The 18,396-nt window shown below is 47.1% G+C and overlaps 2 protein-coding genes across 8 annotated transcripts; both read left to right on the top strand.

The window, feature by feature from the left end:
* The first annotated feature begins 1,962 nt into the window (after positions 1-1,962).
* Positions 1,963-14,170, top strand: srpk3 (SRSF protein kinase 3). 6 transcript variants are annotated; one of them, XR_014597563.1, is made up of 18 exons: positions 1,963-2,515; positions 3,079-3,172; positions 3,684-4,810; positions 5,284-5,392; positions 5,474-5,561; positions 5,701-5,788; positions 5,957-6,063; positions 6,308-6,473; positions 9,393-9,421; positions 9,804-9,896; positions 10,065-10,110; positions 10,277-10,495; positions 10,621-10,718; positions 10,830-10,937; positions 11,047-11,116; positions 12,067-12,159; positions 12,400-13,543; positions 13,592-14,170. XR_014597563.1 is itself a non-coding variant. In XM_084014913.1 (17 exons), exons 1-17 carry the CDS (start codon positions 2,506-2,508, stop codon positions 12,582-12,584), a joined length of 2,730 nt encoding a protein of 909 aa, XP_083871039.1. In that variant the 5' UTR covers positions 1,963-2,505; the 3' UTR covers positions 12,585-14,165. The 6 variants fall into 6 exon arrangements, 4 of the variants coding, with proteins under 4 accessions (XP_083871039.1, XP_083871041.1, XP_083871042.1 ...); XR_014597564.1 differs by having other exon boundaries at positions 12,400-13,160; positions 13,222-14,164; XM_084014913.1 differs by having other exon boundaries at positions 12,400-14,165.
* Positions 14,171-15,398: 1,228 nt separating this feature from the next.
* abt1 (activator of basal transcription 1) lies at positions 15,399-18,144 on the top strand. 2 transcript variants are annotated; one of them, XM_084014962.1, is made up of 5 exons: positions 15,399-15,842; positions 16,423-16,598; positions 16,853-17,038; positions 17,405-17,622; positions 17,668-18,144. In XM_084014962.1, exons 1-4 carry the CDS (start codon positions 15,410-15,412, stop codon positions 17,579-17,581), a joined length of 972 nt encoding a protein of 323 aa, XP_083871088.1. In that variant the 5' UTR covers positions 15,399-15,409; the 3' UTR covers positions 17,582-17,622; positions 17,668-18,144. The 2 variants fall into 2 exon arrangements, with proteins under 2 accessions (XP_083871088.1, XP_083871087.1); XM_084014961.1 differs by having other exon boundaries at positions 17,405-18,144.
* The last annotated feature ends 252 nt before the right edge of the window (positions 18,145-18,396 follow it).

Raw genomic sequence — 18,396 nt, 5'->3', positions numbered from 1 at the left:
TGCTTTGTTGTACCATTTCTTTGTGTTTTAATACTATTATTGATATGAAACGATACATTCTGGTCCCTTTGAAGAAATATAAGTCAACATTGTCAAATGTTGTGATGTCTAAACCTACAGAAAGGATTTTGTAAATAAAGAACAACAAGACTAAATCTGACATCTGATGTCAACTTTTAGTGTTTGATATCCATTAGTCATTATTATCTTCAGTATAAAACAATTACATTTTATTTATAGTGTCATATCACAACAGAAGTTATCTCAGGACACTTTACACATTGAGCAGGACTAGATCATCATTTTCAGAGTCAATACATTTTCAGAGTCCCAACATCACCAGGAGCAAGCATTACAGCGCCACCTAGTGGCAGCGTTGTAATGCCTTAATAGGCTTTTAGGCAGAAATCTTATGCAGACCAGGGGCCTCATTTATAAAGCTTGCGTAAGCACAAAACGGGGCTGGAAACGTGCATATGCCACATTCCACGCAGGTTGTGATCTCTTGAAATCAAACTTGATGGGAAAAAAGTGCGTAGCTGTAAGCAAACTCGGAGCCATGCGTACATTCTGGAGACTGGAGGGGAATCTGTGCTGACCTGAAGTCAGATTGTAGAACGTAAACGTGAGAAGAACTATTATAGTTTTGATGACTCGCACACATTTCATTTCACTCCATATCATACGTAAGATCCCGTTATCATGAAGATGAACTCCAGCAGGGTTATTTGTACGGAGTGATGCTTTTGTTTCAGAAACACAAGCCGACTCGTATCTTAAATCAAAATTATTTCTAGATATTGAATCAGCCCTGTGTCGCCGCAGGAGGAGGAGATGTGCCGAGTTCCTCCACTGTCCACCCATGTTGGTCCACCCATGTTGGTCCACTCATGTTGGTTTATGTTGGTCCACTCATGTTGATCCACGCATTGCTCCATGTTGGTCCCCAGGCCTCATTGAATTTAATTGAATTCTACAAAAGCAGATATTTCAACATAGAAATGTCCTTAAACATTTCAGAAAACTCCCGTTTGCAAAAAAAAATCTAAAGAGCTCTTCAAAGAACCTGGTCAGGGATTATGTTGCAATATGACATGTTGAAAATGTGAGTCAGAGAATATTGTTAAGATGTGTGATCAGTCGAAAAAACGGAAATTAATCTAAATCCTCTCCCGACGTAAAGCTGCTAGAATCACTTTTCATATCGATGTTGATGAGAAAACCACGGCACATTTCTCCAGAGTTGGTTTAGATTCAGGAAAAAGGATGAGACAGACAGACAGACAGACAGACAGACAGACAAGGAGACAGACAGACAGGGAGGAGACAGAGAGACACACAGACAGACAGACAGACAGACAAGGAGGAGACAGACAGACAGGGATGGAGACAGACAGACAGACACAGACAGACACAGACAGACAGACAAGGAGGAGACAGACAGAGACAGACAGACAGGGAGGAGACAGACAGACAGACAGACAGACAGGGAGGAGACAGAGAGACAGTGAGGAGACAGACAGGGAGGAGACAGACAGACAGACACAGACAGACAGACAAGGAGGAGACAGACAGACAGGGAGGAGACAGACAGACACAGACAGACAAGGAGGAGACAGACAGAGACAGACAGACAGGGAGGAGACAGACACAGACAGACAGACAGACAGACAGGGAGGAGACAGACAGACAGGGAGGAGACAGAGAGACAGACAGACAGACAGACAGACTGATCTGGAGAAACTCAGGGTTTGTTGAAGAAAACCTGCCAGCGAGCAGCAGTCAGTTACCATGATTAGATGAGGAAACTTCGTGTAACATCCTGGAGAAGAAGACCTCCATGTTTTTAGGACTGTTATGTATGTTCACGTATGCCCCCCCCCCCCCAGTTTAACATCTACATCCGCCACTGGTCCCAGTTTGGCTCCGGGTTTAGAGTGGTTGTTAACTGCGCATGCGCAGAGACCGGTGTCCGATGTCCGATTGACAGCAGCTGTTGAGACCATGAACGGTAAACGGCCCGAGACGCCGAGGAAAACACCCGGAATAACCGAGTAGACCTGGTGTCGACCCGCTACAGACCCGATACTGACCCGCTACGTACACGGTACAGAGCCACACTGTCCCGGCTCTGTCTGCAGGGTGAGCCGCTGGTCTGCAGCTGGAGCTAACGGGGCTAACAGGCTAACTGACGGCAGACGGTCAGCTGTTATCTGACAGGCTAGCGGACTAACGGGCTAGCGGGCTAGCGGACTATAACGGGCTAGCGGACAGGCCACCCTCTCGTGTTCACTACACCGCACGGACCCGTTATGGCCCGGGTTAGTTCCTGGACGGTCTGAACCACCTCCGGTCGGACCGTCTCTGTGCTTCACTGCCGGTGTCTAGTGAAGTTCAGCTGCCTAAAAGTGAAAGGTGATTGAGCTAACTAGTTAGCTGCCCGATTGCCGTGATCCCAGCCGGGATAGAGCAAGACCCGGTTCGGCGTGAGTACCGGGATCCAGGATGCTGATAGGTAAAGTCCTCACTTGTGTCAGTGACCGCTGAACCCACACGGGGAACTCCAGAGAGCAGGCTAGCACGCTATGGCTAGCTCACGTTAGCTCACGGTCCAGCCTGTGACTTCTGCTGTCACAAACTCGTTCAGCCAGACTCCATTAAAAATCGGGCATGTAATGTTGACTTCCCAGCAGATGGTGGGAGTTTAGTTTCTTCATTGACCATCGCTGCGGGATATTAATAGTATCAGGTTAGCAGGGACAGATGACGGCTGTGTTTGTGTGCCGAATTAAATACAGTAGAAACGTGAGGTTGGCATTATCTGTCAGTACAGAGGAGCGGGTTATGTTTGTTTTTAGGATGTTCTGTTGTGTTTTGAGAGATAGGCTGGATTACAGTTTCATTAATGATGTTTCTGAACAGATATATAAGGAAAAAACATGTAAATGGAGTTTGGTTGATTGTGCTTATGCCAAAATAAAGCGACTCTTCGTCACGTTCCTGGAGTTCTATGCTTTCTAAGAAGGTACAAATCACCATTTTCCATCGTTTTAAATGGAGTTGTTGCTGTCTCAACAGCCATCGCTGCAGGAACAGGAAATGCTGCCGCCAGCGGCAAGAAACACCGGCGGAGAGGAAAGAAACACCGCAGAGTCCGACCAGACGAGAACCGGTAACACTCGGATATCTCTCGCTCCCTCTACTCTTTGTCCTCTCTGTCTGTCTGTCTGTCTCTGGTTCTGATCATGGTTATGGGGCGGTTTGCAGTCGAGATTGCATGTTTTCCAATTAACGTAATTGATGTGAAACAAAGGTGTTAGTGTAGTGATTTGCTTCACATAGTGCTTTGTAATATAATATAAATAACTATTGAATATGATTATAAATGATAGCAGTAGGAAAAAAACTGTAGAATTGAACAAAAAAAAAGGAATAAACAATTATTTCGCATTAATATTAATAACATGTCGGTATCCAAAGGGGACTCTTGAGAAACGTGTGCATTTGAATGTGTAGAATTTGTTCTTACCTAAAAACAAAGAAGAACATTCTTCGTGAGAATGGTTGGTGAATGAGACCCATTGCTTGAAAGTAACAAAGTGCTGTTATACAATCTGCCAAGATCTTGTCTGAGGTCCTTCCTTCAGGGTCCTGGTGTAAAAACCCCTGTTACTCTGTTTCAGGCCTGATGACATTGATGAACTTGAGATCAACCCCGCCGCACCATCACAGCAGAGTTACTCCCAAACCTCCCAGTCGCCCCCCCAACATATGCCAGAAACAACCACATCCCCACCAAATAAGAATCAGACCACCCCACCCGGTCTAGATACAGTAGATACCCCTGTAGCACACCTGGGACCTCCTGAAAGTACCCTCCACACCACCCCAACTGGTACAGATACAGTAGATACCCCTGTAGCACACCTGGGACCTCCTGAAAGTACCCTCCACACCACCCCAACTGGTCTAGATACAGTAGATACCCCTGTAGCACACCTGGGACGTCCTGAAAGTACCCTCGACACCACCCCAACTGGTCTAGATACAGTAGATACCCCTGTAGCACACCTGGGACCTCCTGAAAGTACCCTCGACACCACCCCAACTGGTACAGATACAGTAGATACCCCTGTAGCACACCTGGGACCTCCTGAAAGTACCCTCCACACCACCCCAACTGGTACAGATACAGTAGATACCCCTGTAGCACACCTGGGACTTCCTGAAAGTACCCTCCAGACCATCCTGCTGCCCCATCTAAATACCTCCCTGACGGTGCCACTGACGTGCCAATCACCTGCTGCATCGTCTCAAAGTCTCACTCATTGTCCCAGCCAATCACCGCCAACTGTTAACCAAAATATTACCCAGAATTCCTCCAGACAGCCTCATAGAACTCTTCGAAATGCCGATCAGTCTCTCCCTGAAGGACAAATGGATCCCTCCAAATCACCTCCAACCTTATCGCACAATATTACACACAATGCCTCTGACTTACAGTCGGTTCCTGCCAAAGCTCCTCCCACCCCTCCATTAAGCCCCGCCCACCTGGACCCCTTCTTGCTGACATCAGTGACATTCACCTCCAGCGTCTCCTCCCATCTTTACTCCCCCGCCTGCTCGTCTGGCTCCTTCCTTCACTCCCTAGACTCTCTCAGCCCAGACAACAGTCTGACTCCCATGATGCCACCAGCCACGTCCCAGCCATTTACTCTGGACCCGCCCCCTCCAGAGTTAACCCCGCCCCCCATACAGCTGCTGGGCTCTGACGACGAGGAGCAGGAAGATCCTTCAGATTATTGCAAAGGTGAGAGTTAATTATCTGAATCGACTGACGAGGGACGCAGGTTGATTGCTTGCTTCACATTAACGATAATTCATAAACAAATTATGTGAATAATCAATACTTGTCCTAACTCCGGCTGAGATATAGCCAGGACTTGCATTTATATAGTGCCTTTCTAGTTTTTGGGGCCGACCTTGGCGAGATGCGTCACTAGAAACCCTTAGCCTTCCTGTGGTGTGGTGTGCCTGTTTTCATGTTAGTTAAAATATAGAGACCTGTCATGATATCAGCCACATTTATTTATAAAGTCTGTTGTCACCAAACCAAAGACTTCTATCAGATATACCGCCTAATGATCTGGAGACAGCAAAAATCAAAAATTTCAGGAAAAGTACTCCAATAATTCCCTGTCCAACAGGGAAGTGCTCTGGTCCAGCTCGTTGGTCCCGCCCGCTCTCCACAGTGGTCTACAGTGTGTTGTGTATGTGTTGCAGGTGGTTACTACCCAGTGAAGATCGGTGATCTGTTTAACGGGAGGTACCACGTGGTCCGGAAACTGGGCTGGGGACACTTCTCTACAGTCTGGCTCTGCTGGGACCTTCAGTACGACCCACAACACACACCTGGTTTTAGTTCAGACAGGTTCTGTTGGCGTCTGGTCCCTGACTCTGTGTCTGTCTTCAGGAGGAAGCGTTTCGTGGCGTTGAAGGTGGTGAAGAGCGCTCCACATTACACCGAGACGGCTCTGGACGAGATCAAACTGCTCAGATGTGTGAGTATCGAGATTATTTGACTTTGATATAATCAGCTGAATGATGATCTTAAACCTCATTAGGCTGTTATTGTTGAACTCCTCCTCTTGAGTTAGACCAGGACCCCAGTTCACAGGTGACCAGGGTGTTTGTATACAGGTGAGAGACAGTGACCCCTCGGACCCCTACAGAGAAACTATCGTCCAGCTGATAGATGACTTCAAGATTTCTGGAGTCAACGGAGTCCGTATCCTTCGCCATCGCCTGTCTGTGTATCCGTCTGCCTGTCTCTCTGTATGCCTGTCTGCCTGTTTGTATACCTGTTTGCCTTTCTACCTGTCTGCCTGTATACCTGTCTGCCTGTATGCTTGTATACCTGTCTGTCTTCATCAGCGTTTTCCTCAGCCTCTCTCAGATGTCTGTATGGTTCTGGAGGTTTTGGGTCACCAGCTGTTAAAATGGATCATTAAGTCAAACTACATGGGACTTCCTCTGGTCTGCGTCAAGACCATCATCAGACAGGTAGCCTACACATACTGGACCCAGTGACCCGGGACGTGACCTCTGTGACTCTGTACGTGACCTCTGGAACTCTGTTTGTGACCTCTGTACGTGACCTCTTTGACTGTGTGTGACCTCTGTGACTCTGTATGTGACCTCTGGGACTGTACGTGACCTCTGTGACTGTACATGACAATGTGGGACTCTGTACGTGACCTCTGTGACTGTACATAACCTCTGGGACGCCGTGTCGTGGCGGTTGCAGGTTCTGCAGGGTCTGGACTACCTCCACACCAAGTGTAAGATCATCCACACGGACATCAAACCAGAGAACATCTTGTTGGACGTCGATGAGGTCTACATCAGGAGGTTGGCAGCCGAGGCAACTGTCTGGCAGAGAACTGGAGCTCCGCCCCCTTCAGGGTCATCAGGTGAGGAGCAGCAGCCATGTGATTGGTCAGAATAGTCGATCCAGAAACCTGAATCTGAGTCTGAGTCTGAGTCTGAGTCTGATTTTAAGGGTTTGTATGTTTGTAGTGTTTTTAGTGATCCTGGTTGAGTTTGACAGGTTGTTTCTCTGCTGGAGTCGGCTCTAGAGCTGTCCCAAACGATTTATCTAGCTATTAATTTTGCATTACTTGATCAATATAACTATTCACACAATGTGGATATTGTCCTGAGAGCGGAACACAGAGACTTTAAAAACGTCTTTGCTGGTCAGACATGATGAGTCTCTCACAGAGGGGAGAAGGGAGGCTGTCCCGGGCCGCGGTCGCCCCCGACCGCTGTCACTCAGCCCCGCAGGAGCTGCTGCTTACAGACGGGCAGAGACGGTTACGGGACGGAGTCGGTTGGATTTAATGATCGCTTGTTAGCGCCGCTCACGTCTATGATTGCCTGTTCATATTACTTAAAAACAAAAACTCAGGCCAGCGGCGGGAAACTTACCGCCACCACTGGACTGGAGTGTGGGAGTTAATCTAGTTGTTTGGGAGGACGCGTTGTCGGTAATTATTCGTGTCGATGTATTTATGCCGTCCCAGCCCTGTTATTGGAGTCAGATCCCAGTGTTATTGGAGTCAGATCCCAGTGTTATTGGAGTCAGATCCCAGTGTTACTGGAGTCAGGTCCCAGTGTTATTGGAGTCAGATCCCAGTGTTATTGGAGTCAGATCCCAGTGTTATTGGAGTCAGATCCCAGTGTTATTGGAGTCAGATCCCAGTGTTACTGGAGTCAGATCCCAGTGTTATTGGAGTCAGATCCCAGTGTTATTGGAGTCAGATCCCAGTGTTATTGGAGTCAGATCCCAGTGTTACTGGAGTCAGATCCCAGTGTTATTGGAGTCAGATCCCAGTGTTATTGGAGTCAGATCCCAGTGTTATTGGAGTCAGATCCCAGTGTTATTGGAGTCAGATCCCAGTGTTACTGGAGTCAGGTCCCAGTGTTATTGGAGTCAGATCCCAGTGTTATTGGAGTCATATCCCAGTGTTATTGGAGTCAGATCCCAGTGTTATTGGAGTCAGATCCCAGTGTTACTGGAGTCAGATCCCAGTGTTATTGGAGTCAGATCCCAGTGTTATTGGAGTCAGATCCCAGTGTTACTGGAGTCAGATCCCAGTGTTATTGGAGTCAGATCCCAGTGTTATTGGAGTCAGATCCCAGTGTTAACTGGAGTCAGATCCCAGTGTTACTAGAGTCAGATCCCAGTGTTATTGGAGTCAGATCCCAGTGTTACTGGGAGTCAGATCCCAGTGTTACTGGAGTCAGATCCCAGTGTTACTGGGAGTCAGATCCCAGTGTTACTGGAGTCAGATCCCAGTGTTATTGGAGTCAGATCCCAGTGTTATCTGGAGTCAGATCCCAGTGTTATCTGGAGTCAGATCCCAGTGTTATTGGAGTCAGATCCCAGTGTTATTGGAGTCAGATCCCAGTGTTATTGGAGTCAGATCCCAGTGTTATTGGAGTCAGATCCCAGTGTTATTGGAGTCAGATCCCAGTGTTAACTGGAGTCAGATCCCAGTGTTAACTGGAGTCAGATCCCAGTGTTATTGGAGTCAGATCCCAGTGTTAACTGGAGTCAGATCCCAGTGTTACTGGAGTCAGATCCCAGTGTTATTGGAGTCAGATCCCAGTGTTATTGGAGTCAGATCCCAGTGTTAACTGGAGTCAGATCCCAGTGTTAACTGGAGTCAGATCCCAGTGTTATTGGAGTCAGATCCCAGTGTTAACTGGAGTCAGATCCCAGTGTTAACTGGAGTCAGATCCCAGTGTTAACTGGAGTCAGATCCCAGTGTTATTGGAGTCAGATCCCAGTGTTAACTGGAGTCAGATCCCAGTGTTAACTGGAGTCAGATCCCAGTGTTAACTGGAGTCAGATCCCAGTGTTACTGGAGTCAGATCCCAGTGTTACTGGAGTCAGATCCCAGTGTTACTGGAGTCAGATCCCAGTGTTACTGGAGTCAGATCCCAGTGTTATTGGAGTCAGATCCCAGTGTTAACTGGAGTCAGATCCCAGTGTTACTGGAGTCAGATCCCAGTGTTACTGGAGTCAGATCCCAGTGTTATTGGAGTCAGATCCCAGTGTTATTGGAGTCAGATCCCAGTGTTAACTGGAGTCAGATCCCAGTGTTAACTGGAGTCAGATCCCAGTGTTACTGGAGTCAGATCCCAGTGTTATTGGAGTCAGATCCCAGTGTTACTGGAGTCAGATCCCAGTGTTACTGGAGTCAGGTCCCAGTGTTATTGGAGTCAGGTCCCAGTGTTATTGGAGTCAGATCCCAGTGTTACTGGAGTCAGATCCCAGTGTTATTGGAGTCAGATCCCAGTGTTACTGGAGTCAGATCCCAGTGTTACTGGGAGTCAGATCCCAGTGTTACTGGAGTCAGATCCCAGTGTTAACTGGAGTCAGATCCCAGTGTTAACTGGAGTCAGATCCCAGTGTTAACTGGAGTCAGATCCCAGTGTTACCGGGAGTCAGATCCCAGTGTTACTGGAGTCAGATCCCAGTGTTATTGGAGTCAGATCCCAGTGTTATTGGAGTCAGATCCCAGTGTTAACTGGAGTCAGATCCCAGTGTTATTGGAGTCAGATCCCAGTGTTACCGGGAGTCAGATCCCAGTGTTACTGGGAGCTGTGGTTTCCAGTTTCTGTTCACATCGTCTGCTTTTACTGTCGTCTTCTCGTTTCTGCTTCTCTCTTTCTTTTAGTGGTCCTAACCTGTCTATCTGTCTATCTGTCTGTCTCCCTGTCGGTCTATCCGTCTGTTTCCACTCTTTGATCTTCACCTCCTGTTTCTGATGTTCTCTTCCTGTCTCTCTCCCTGTCTGTCCTCTACATGTTTCTCTCTCTAGTTAGCATGGCTCCCAGGGACACACTTCAGGTAAGTGTCCAGGTGTGGTGCCTGCTGTGTTCTCATTGGTTACTGCCATTTCAGATTGAGAACTTGTTTCAGCTTCATGCTGATTAGATCAAAGGCAGTAGAACAAACCAGCTTGTTGTCGCTGGTGGTTTGATCCCAGTACAACACATGATGTCACTGGTTTGATCCCAGTACAACACATGATGTCACTGGTTTGAACCTCTGAGCACGAAGTGTGTGTTCAATAGTGTGTAGTGTCAGTAACGTTTGTGTGTGTGTGTGTGTGTGTGTGTGTGTGTTCATGTAGGAACTTCACTGTTCTGTTCTCATCCTGTTTTTGTATTTGTGTGTACATGTGTGTAAATGTGTGTGTACATGTGTGTAAATGTGTGTGTGTGTGTAGGTAAGTAAGCTATCGAAGAACAAGAAGAAGAAGTTGAAGAGAAAAGCGAAGCGTCAACATAAGCTGTTGGAGGAGAGACTGGTGCATATACAGGTACTGTTACAGTACTGTAATATCACAGTAACACTACCTTTATTCTGCAGTAACACTACTGTAATATCACAGTAATACTACCTTTATTCTGCAGTAACACTACTGTAATATCACAGTAATACTACCTTTATTCTGGCCAGATGTAATGTTTCTGTTTCCTGTTTCCAGAGGATGGACGAGGAGGAGTTACAACCGGACACCACCGACACCAGCTGTGAGTTAAAGTGTGTGTGTGTGTGTGTGTGTGTGTGTGTGTGTGTGTGTGTGTGTGTGTGTGTGTCTGTGTGTGTGTCTGTGTGTCTGTGTGTCTGTGTGTGTCTGTGTGTGTCTGTGTGTGTCTGTGTGTGAGTGATGGAGAGACAATCCTCCATTGGTCTCAGGCTCTCTGGTCGTCAACGGCAACACTTCCTGCTCCACAGCAAACGGCAAGGCGGGGTCAGACTCTACCTGCTCCTGGCTGGAGGAGAGTTGTAACGGCCACGCCCCCGGACGCTTCTCCAGCCCCGCCTCCGGCCTATCAGGCTTCTCCAGCTCTGTGACCTCAGCAACATCTGAGTCGGCGCTTTCTACGCAGTCGGGATGCTCGAGTGGACGAGATGGTGAATAAATACTTCACATATGTATATACAGTACATATAGTCTACGGAGTACTACAGTATCATTTTATATATGTATTCTATTTCTATGGAGCAGTGTACATTTATGTGTGTGTGTGTGTTTTCAGGGTTCAGTGCCTCAGACTTCGTCCTCAGTCCTCTGGATCCTCAGAACGCCCACAGACTGCGAGTGAAGATTGCTGATCTGGGCAATGCATGCTGGGTGGTGAGTGGCCTTCATCAACTCCTCTGCCTCTCTGTTGTGTCAGTATGAACCAATCAGACAGCTCCTCTCTCGCTCTCTCTCTCCCCCTGTGTGTCTCCGTCTCTCGTCCAGCACAAACACTTCACAGAGGACATCCAGACCAGACAGTACCGGGCTCTGGAGGTTCTGATTGGAGCCGAGTACGGCCCCCCCGCTGACATCTGGAGCACCGCCTGCATGGTACTGATGGATGATGTCATCATCCATGTTCCGTAGGAATCATCGATGTGTCATCGCTGTGTCATCGATGTGTCATTGATGTGTCATCGCTGTGTCATTGCTGTTTCAGGCGTTTGAGTTGGCGACCGGAGATTACCTGTTCGAACCACATTCAGGAGAAGACTACACCAGAGACGAAGGTAGTATACATCATACTACCACTAGGACTACAGTAGTACTAGTATTACAGTAGTACTAGTACAACAGTAGTACCAGGACTACAGTAGTACCAGGACTATAGTAGTATTAGTATAACAGTAGTACCAGGACTACAGTAGTATTAGTATTACAGTAGTACTAGTATTACAGTAGTACTAGTATAACAGCAGTACTAGGACTACAGTAGTACCAGGACTACAGTAGTACTAGTATTACAGTAGTACTAGTATTACAGTAGTATTAGTATAACAGTAGTACCAGGACTACAGTAGTACCAGGACTACAGTAGTACTAGTATTACAGTAGTACTAGTATAACAGCAGTACTAGGACTACAGTAGTACCAGGACTACAGTAGTATTAGTATAACAGTATTATTAGGACTACAGTAGTACTTGTATTACAGCAGTACTAGGATTACAGTAGTACTCGTATTACAGTAGTACTAGTATAAAAGCAGTACTAGGACTACAGTAGTACTAGTATTAAAGTAGTACTAGTATAACAGCAGTACTAGGACTACAGTAGTACCAGGACTACAGTAGTATTAGTATAACAGTAGTACCAGGACTACAGTAGTATTAGTATAACAGTATTATTAGGACTACAGTAGTACTTGTATTACAGCAGTGCTAGGATTACAGTAGTACTCGTATAACAGTAGTACTATAATAACAGTAGTACTAGGACTTCAGTAGTACTCGTATTACAGTAGTACTAGCATAACAGTAGTACTAGGTTGACAGTAGTAATAGTATAACAGTAGTACTAGTATTACAGTAGTATTAGTATAACAGTAGTACCAGGACTACAGTAGTACTAGTATTACAGTAGTACTAGTATTACAGTAGTATTAGTATAACAGTAGTACCAGGACTACAGTAGTACCAGGACTACAGTAGTACTAGTATAACAGTGTACTTTCCCTTCAGATCACATTGCTCATGTCATCGAGCTCCTCGGTCCGATTCCTCTGCCCTTCGCCTTGTCTGGCAGGTACTCCAGAGAGTACTTCAACAGAAGAGGTGAGACAGTCTGTCATCCTGTCTGTCTCTCTGACAGTCTCATTTCAAACATTTCCTCCTGTCTCTAAATACTACAATACCCATGAGCCTCAGCTGCTGTTGCCATGGAGACTTACCCAGTCAGAAGTGGGTAGCGAGCAGAAGCTACCTTTTTTTTTTACCCTTTTAAAAACAGCATAAAGTGAAATGCACCTTGGGAGACCTGTGTTCTCCTGTCTCACCTATGGTTACCTGTCTCAGGTGAGCTGCGTCACATCTCCAGCCTGAAGCCGTGGGGTCTGTTTGAGGTGCTGCTGGAGAAGTACGAGTGGCCTCTGGACCAGGCGGCTCAGTTCAGCGACTTCCTGTCCACCATGTTGGACCTGCAGCCGGAACGCAGGGCGACAGCTGCTCAGTGTCTGCAGCACGCATGGCTGCACACATAGACACACACACACAGGGACACACACACACACACACACACGTACAGGGACACACACACACACGTACAGGGACACACACACACACACACACACACACACACACACACACACACACACACACACACACACACACACACACACACACACACACACACAGGGCCACACACACGTACAGGGACACACACACACACACACACAGGGCCACACACATACAGGGACACACACACACACACACACACACACACACACACACACACACACACACACACACACAGGGACACACACACACAGGGACACACACACACACACACACACAGGGACACACACACACACACACACACAGGGACACACACACACACACACACAGGGACACACACACACACACAGGGACACACACTGATGGTGTTCTAAATGTGTTGGTTTCCTGTGATGAGGGAACGTATCACCTCGACTGTCTGACACTTCTGATCTATGGAGACATTGATTGATTGATTGATCAGTTTATCTTTGGGATCACTTTCTGAATGATTTGATAGAAACACTGACAACCAATCAAAGTCCATCTGACAGGTCTAACAGGTCCCACCAGAACCCTTCTGGTTCCCGTCTCTGCTACATACATCAGTAACAGGTCTAACAGGTCCCACCAGAACCCTTCTAGGACTATGGCCCCTGGTCCCACTGCAGTAGGACCATGGTCCCACTACGGTCTGGCATCTGGTCCGGGTCCTGAACAGTCGAGATGGTCTTTCCCTCCAACAGAAACCCTTTTCTGAAAGTTTGTTTTTGATGATTTCTTTCGTCTGTTTGTTTCTTTTTTCTTGTTTCCGTGATTTCACTGATTTTTACTGATTTCCTGCTGAATTCTGTCAGTTTGTTTATTATTACTGAGTTTGTATTTGATGGACTAACTTATTGATCACTGAATATTGATCAGAGACTTATAAGACTCCTAAACCCCCGTGATGATGGTGGTGATGGCGATGATGAAGATGATGGTGGTGATGAAGATGATGATGATGATGATGATGATGGTGATGATGATGATGATGATTTTGGTTTAGACGAGCACACTGGAGCTTCCTGACAGCAGTCCACCTCTTCACTGGTTCTGATGACATAATTGATCGACAGTATTGATCTTTGTAGCTCAAAGTGAAAGGGAGTTGTCCTCACATGACCTCTGACCTGTTCACCTGCTCTCCCCCGTTTATATGTCCATATGATAAATAGTGCCTTGAAATGACCTCTGACCCAGCCCCGTCCTCCCTGTCTTAGTGACATCACCAGTGACATCGCCAGACAGTTTTTTTACATGTCAGCTTGTGTGGAATGTTTCTTCTGTGAATATAAAGGTGAAAGCTGAAACAGAAGCTTGTCTGACACGTTTGCTTTGACCTTTAACTTTTGTCCTGTGCTGCTGGATGTCTACCTGTGTCACATGGTGTTATTGGCTGCTTCCTGTTTGGAAGGAAACTCGCACTCACGGCAGGCTAAGACAGACTAGAATAAACAGTATTTATGACCAATCTGACGAGCTCCATCAGGGACCTGGTGACCTACTGGGACCTGCTTTCTTTAAAATGTGATGAGAATTGAATGAAACTTTATTCATGTGCTATGTGAACAGTGTTTCTTCTCTCCATGCTGACGGAGGGGGTGTCTGTCTGTCTGCAGGGTCCAGACAGCGTCACTGGTCAACATGTAACTCGGTCACTGGTTAACCCAGGGACGTCTACATGACCACATGCTCACTAATACAAAGTCTCTTTGTTTATGTTAATGCTAAAGTATGTCGTCATGGTTACTCACTTACAAACACCTCAGCATGCTGCACTGACTTTTGTGCCTTTTTTTAGTATTAAGAAAGTCAGTGAAGCATGTCGAAAATAACTAAATTGGCTTTTTCGACATGCCGTATGCATGCAGGAAGACTAGTTTATTTAACAGCTTTTATTTTGAACGCACAACCGGAAGATGTATAGCAGCTGATTTAACGTCATCAAGACGCGCCGGAGGCTCCGCACGTGTGAGCGAGCAGCGGCTGTGTTATAAGGTGAGATTCTGTCATTAATTCATACGCGAAGAAGAAAATCTGATCCACGAAAAGCCGATAATCTCACAGAGGATTTATTGATTAGCGCGCTCGTCTGTGGAGGTCCCGGTCGTCCTTTTATCAGAGGCAGCTGGACCAGGTTTAGGTTTCTGAAGAGGTTTCAGGGAGTTCAGGTGTTTGGGCTCCGGTCGGCTCGCAACAGTATTCTACATTTATGGAGTCATTTATGTGTGTGTGGGTGTGGGTGCGTGCGCGCGTGTGTATGTGTGTGCACGCGCACACACCGAGGGTTATGGAGGGCGCCTACACGTTATAGAAATATAAAATAACACGGAGGTTCCAAAGTGCGACACAGTTAACAACAGCGCATTACAGACGGAGCACTTCCTGTGTATACCCTTTCAAAATAAGAGTCGCGGATATTCCATTATATCGTGCACTAAAGCAAAACAAACATTCACCCAGACCATATAGTGTGTACACACACAATTTCCCTCAGAAGCTGCTCATCCTGGTTAAGTCGCTCCTCTTCATCCTGACTTAGTGACTCCTCTTCATCCTGGTTTAGTTGCTCTTCTTCATCCTGGTTTAGTCGCTCTTGGAGCGCATGTTGAAAACGCGGAGCCAATCAGCTCTTGGTTGAGGCGTCAGCTGGGCGTTTCCCATCATGCATTGTGGTTTCAGTTACTCAGCCGCCTTGATCTTGTGATGTATTCGCTGTTTGTCTGTTATTGATAAAGATCAATATATCTATGAAACAGATCTAGAGGAGATGAGGAGGAAGACCACATCACTAGAGGAGGAGGAGGGGGGGAAGACCACGTCACTAGAGGAGGAGGAGGCGGAGGGGAGGAAGACCACGTCACTAGAGGAGGAGGAGGGGAGGGAGACCACGGCACTAGAGGAGGAGGAGGAGGCGGAGGGGAGGAAAACCACGTCACTAGAGGAGGAGGAGGGGAGGGAGACCACGGCACTAGAGGAGGATGATGATAAACACTCAAGCAGTGATGAAGAGCAGAAAGATGATGGTGATGGTGATGATGGTGTGGAGATGAAGAAGAAGAGAGAGACTTCCTGTCCAGACAGGAAGTGTGTTCCAGGTATCATCTACCTGGGTCACATTCCTCCGAGGCTCCGCCCCAAACACGTGAGAAACATGCTGTCAGTGTACGGAGAGATCGGACGCGTCTTCCTCCAGCCTGAAGGTACTTCATGTACAAATACACACATATACATGTAGAGTTTACTATTACTGTATAATATTACTGTACAAATCAGAGATGGGGGAATCACATGTTCACATCACAAAAGCAGTAAAAAATAATACAGATGACTCTGTCCTCTCCTCTGTCCTCTCCTCCTCTGTCCTACTCTGTCCTCTCCTCTCCTCCCCTGTCCTCTCCTCTCCTCCTCTCTCCTGTTCTCTCCTCCGTCCTCTCCTCTGTCCTACTCTGTCCTCTCCTCTCCTCTCCTCTCCTCCCCTGTCCTCTCCTCCTCTGTCCTCTCCTCTCCTCCTCTGTCCTGTTCTCTCCTCCGTCCTCTCCTCTGTCTTCCTCTGTCCTCTCCTCCTCTGTCGTCTCCTCCTCTGTTGTCCTCTCCTCCTCTGTTGTCCTCTGTCCTCCTCTCCTCTGTCCTCTCCTCTGTCCTCTCCTTTGTCCTCTCCTCCTCTGCCCTCTCCTCCCCTGTCCTCTGCTCCACTGTCCCCTCCTCTCATCTGTCCCCAGACGTTAAGATGATAAATTATTGTCTCATCACTGAATTATTGATTATGTATGTTGATGGTAGATGGGGAGGTGAGGAGGAGGAAGAGGAGGTCCGGGTTGAAGAGGGGTGACTTCACTGAAGGATGGGTTGAGTTCAGAGACAAACGGGTGGCCAAGAGAGTGGCGTCGTCTCTCCACAACACGCCGATGGGAACCAGGAAACGCCAACGATTCTCCTCCGACCTCTGGTCCATCAAGGTACGTTGACATCACAGGTACACTCTGACATCACAGGAAAGCTCTGACATCATCAGGTGATGTCAGAGCATACCTGTGATGTCAGAGAAACAGGATATATATACCCAGGTTCTACTGCGAGAGACGTTCAGACCCAGGTTATACCGTCGGAGATGTTCAGATCCTGCCGTAGGGGACGTTCAAAAGTCTTTGTCCTGGGGTTCTCCTGTCTGTCTGTCTGCCTGCCTGTCTCACCTGTCTCTCTACCCGTCTAGTACCTACACCGGTTCCAGTGGACTCACCTGAGCGAGCGCCTGGCGTACGAGCAGACTGTCCTCCAGCAGAGACTAAGGACTGAAGTGTCTCAGGCCAAGAGAGAGACCAACTTCTACCTGAACAACGTGGACAAGAGTGCTCACCTTGACAAGTTGAGGAAGAAGAGACAGAGAGATGGACAACAGGTAAACAAGCTGAATCTACCTGTATTTCCAGTCTCCAGTCCAGCTGCCAGGTCACAGTCGTGGTTTGTCAAACTGGGCTCTGTTTGATAGTATCTCAGCGACCCTGTCAAACAGGAAACTAATGCTTAGGAAGAGAAACAGAAGGGGGCCCTTCTAGAGGACAGGTCTGCACAGAATACCAGAAGAAAATGAATACATAGACAAAAAGGATAGGTAGAATGTAAACAAGAGGATGTCAAGCAGCTTCAAGTGTCTCTAAATTGAGTCATATGACCTCCTGTAACCATGGAGTCATATGACCTCCTGTAACTATGGAGACAGACTGACGTCTCTCGTTTGATGTAAAACTGTATTTGTCGTTGTCAGGTGGAGGAGAGAACATGGGACTTCACTCAGCGTCAGACGGAGGAAGAGATCCAGAAGAAAAAGATGAAGAAGAAAGACTCTGTTACCCAGAAGCACCTGGACAAGGCCCACCTGATACAGCAGAAGAGCCAATCAAATGTCTCACTGCTCGCTAAGATTTTCAACTCCAACCAATGAGTGACCGCATAGAGACAGCTGATTGGCGGCGGGACTTGACTGTTTCGATGGAAACAGGAAGCAGATTTGAATAAACAGGTACCCAGAATAAATATAGCGATCACTTCGACAGATATTGATTTATTTATGGATTTATCGTTTTGCTGTTGGCCCCGCCCACATCCTGTCTGCGTCGCATTAAGCTGGTGCCATGAAGATGAGGAGGAGGAGGGAATTATTAAGCGGCTTGACATTAAAGGAAAACTCCAATGATTCCTGTTTTCTATGAGAATCCTGTCCAGTCTACGTAGACCTGTATATTCGAGAAACGGAGGTCTGGATTCAGAGTCGCAACCTGCCAGCTCTAGTCGGTCGCTGTGGAAAGGTTCGGCGTGAAGGAGGCTGCTGCTCTGATTGGAACAGCGCTCGCTGTGCAGAGGGGCGTGGCTTCCGGCAAGACTGTCGCCAGGCCAGACTTTCTCAGTGTGAGGTCTGCGGCCATAGTGACCCATCAAACCCGTCTTTGTGGGTCACCAACATTATCTAAACTACCATTGTGTTCATGATTAAATTGTTTACTAGAATTGCTTATCCTCATTATTGCTCTCAAAGTGAATTTAACTTCAAATGTAGGGTCAGAATTCCTGTATTTTTTATATCACAATACATATTGTAAAATAATATTGCAATGTCAGTTTTGTTCCAGTATTGTGCAGCACTACTATTTACAGTAACCATGTGGTCACATGACCAACTGGCTGCTTTCGCCTCCAGAAGTCCATCATTTAGTTTTTAGATTCCTCTGAACAATTTCAGTGCTTCATTGACTCAAAGAA

Source organism: Eutrigla gurnardus, assembly GCF_963514095.1.
Source record: "Eutrigla gurnardus genome assembly, chromosome: 8".
NCBI lineage: Eukaryota > Metazoa > Chordata > Actinopteri > Perciformes > Triglidae > Eutrigla > Eutrigla gurnardus.
The sequence above is the reverse complement of the archived record's forward strand: the minus strand, read 5'-3'. Positions and strand labels throughout refer to the sequence as shown.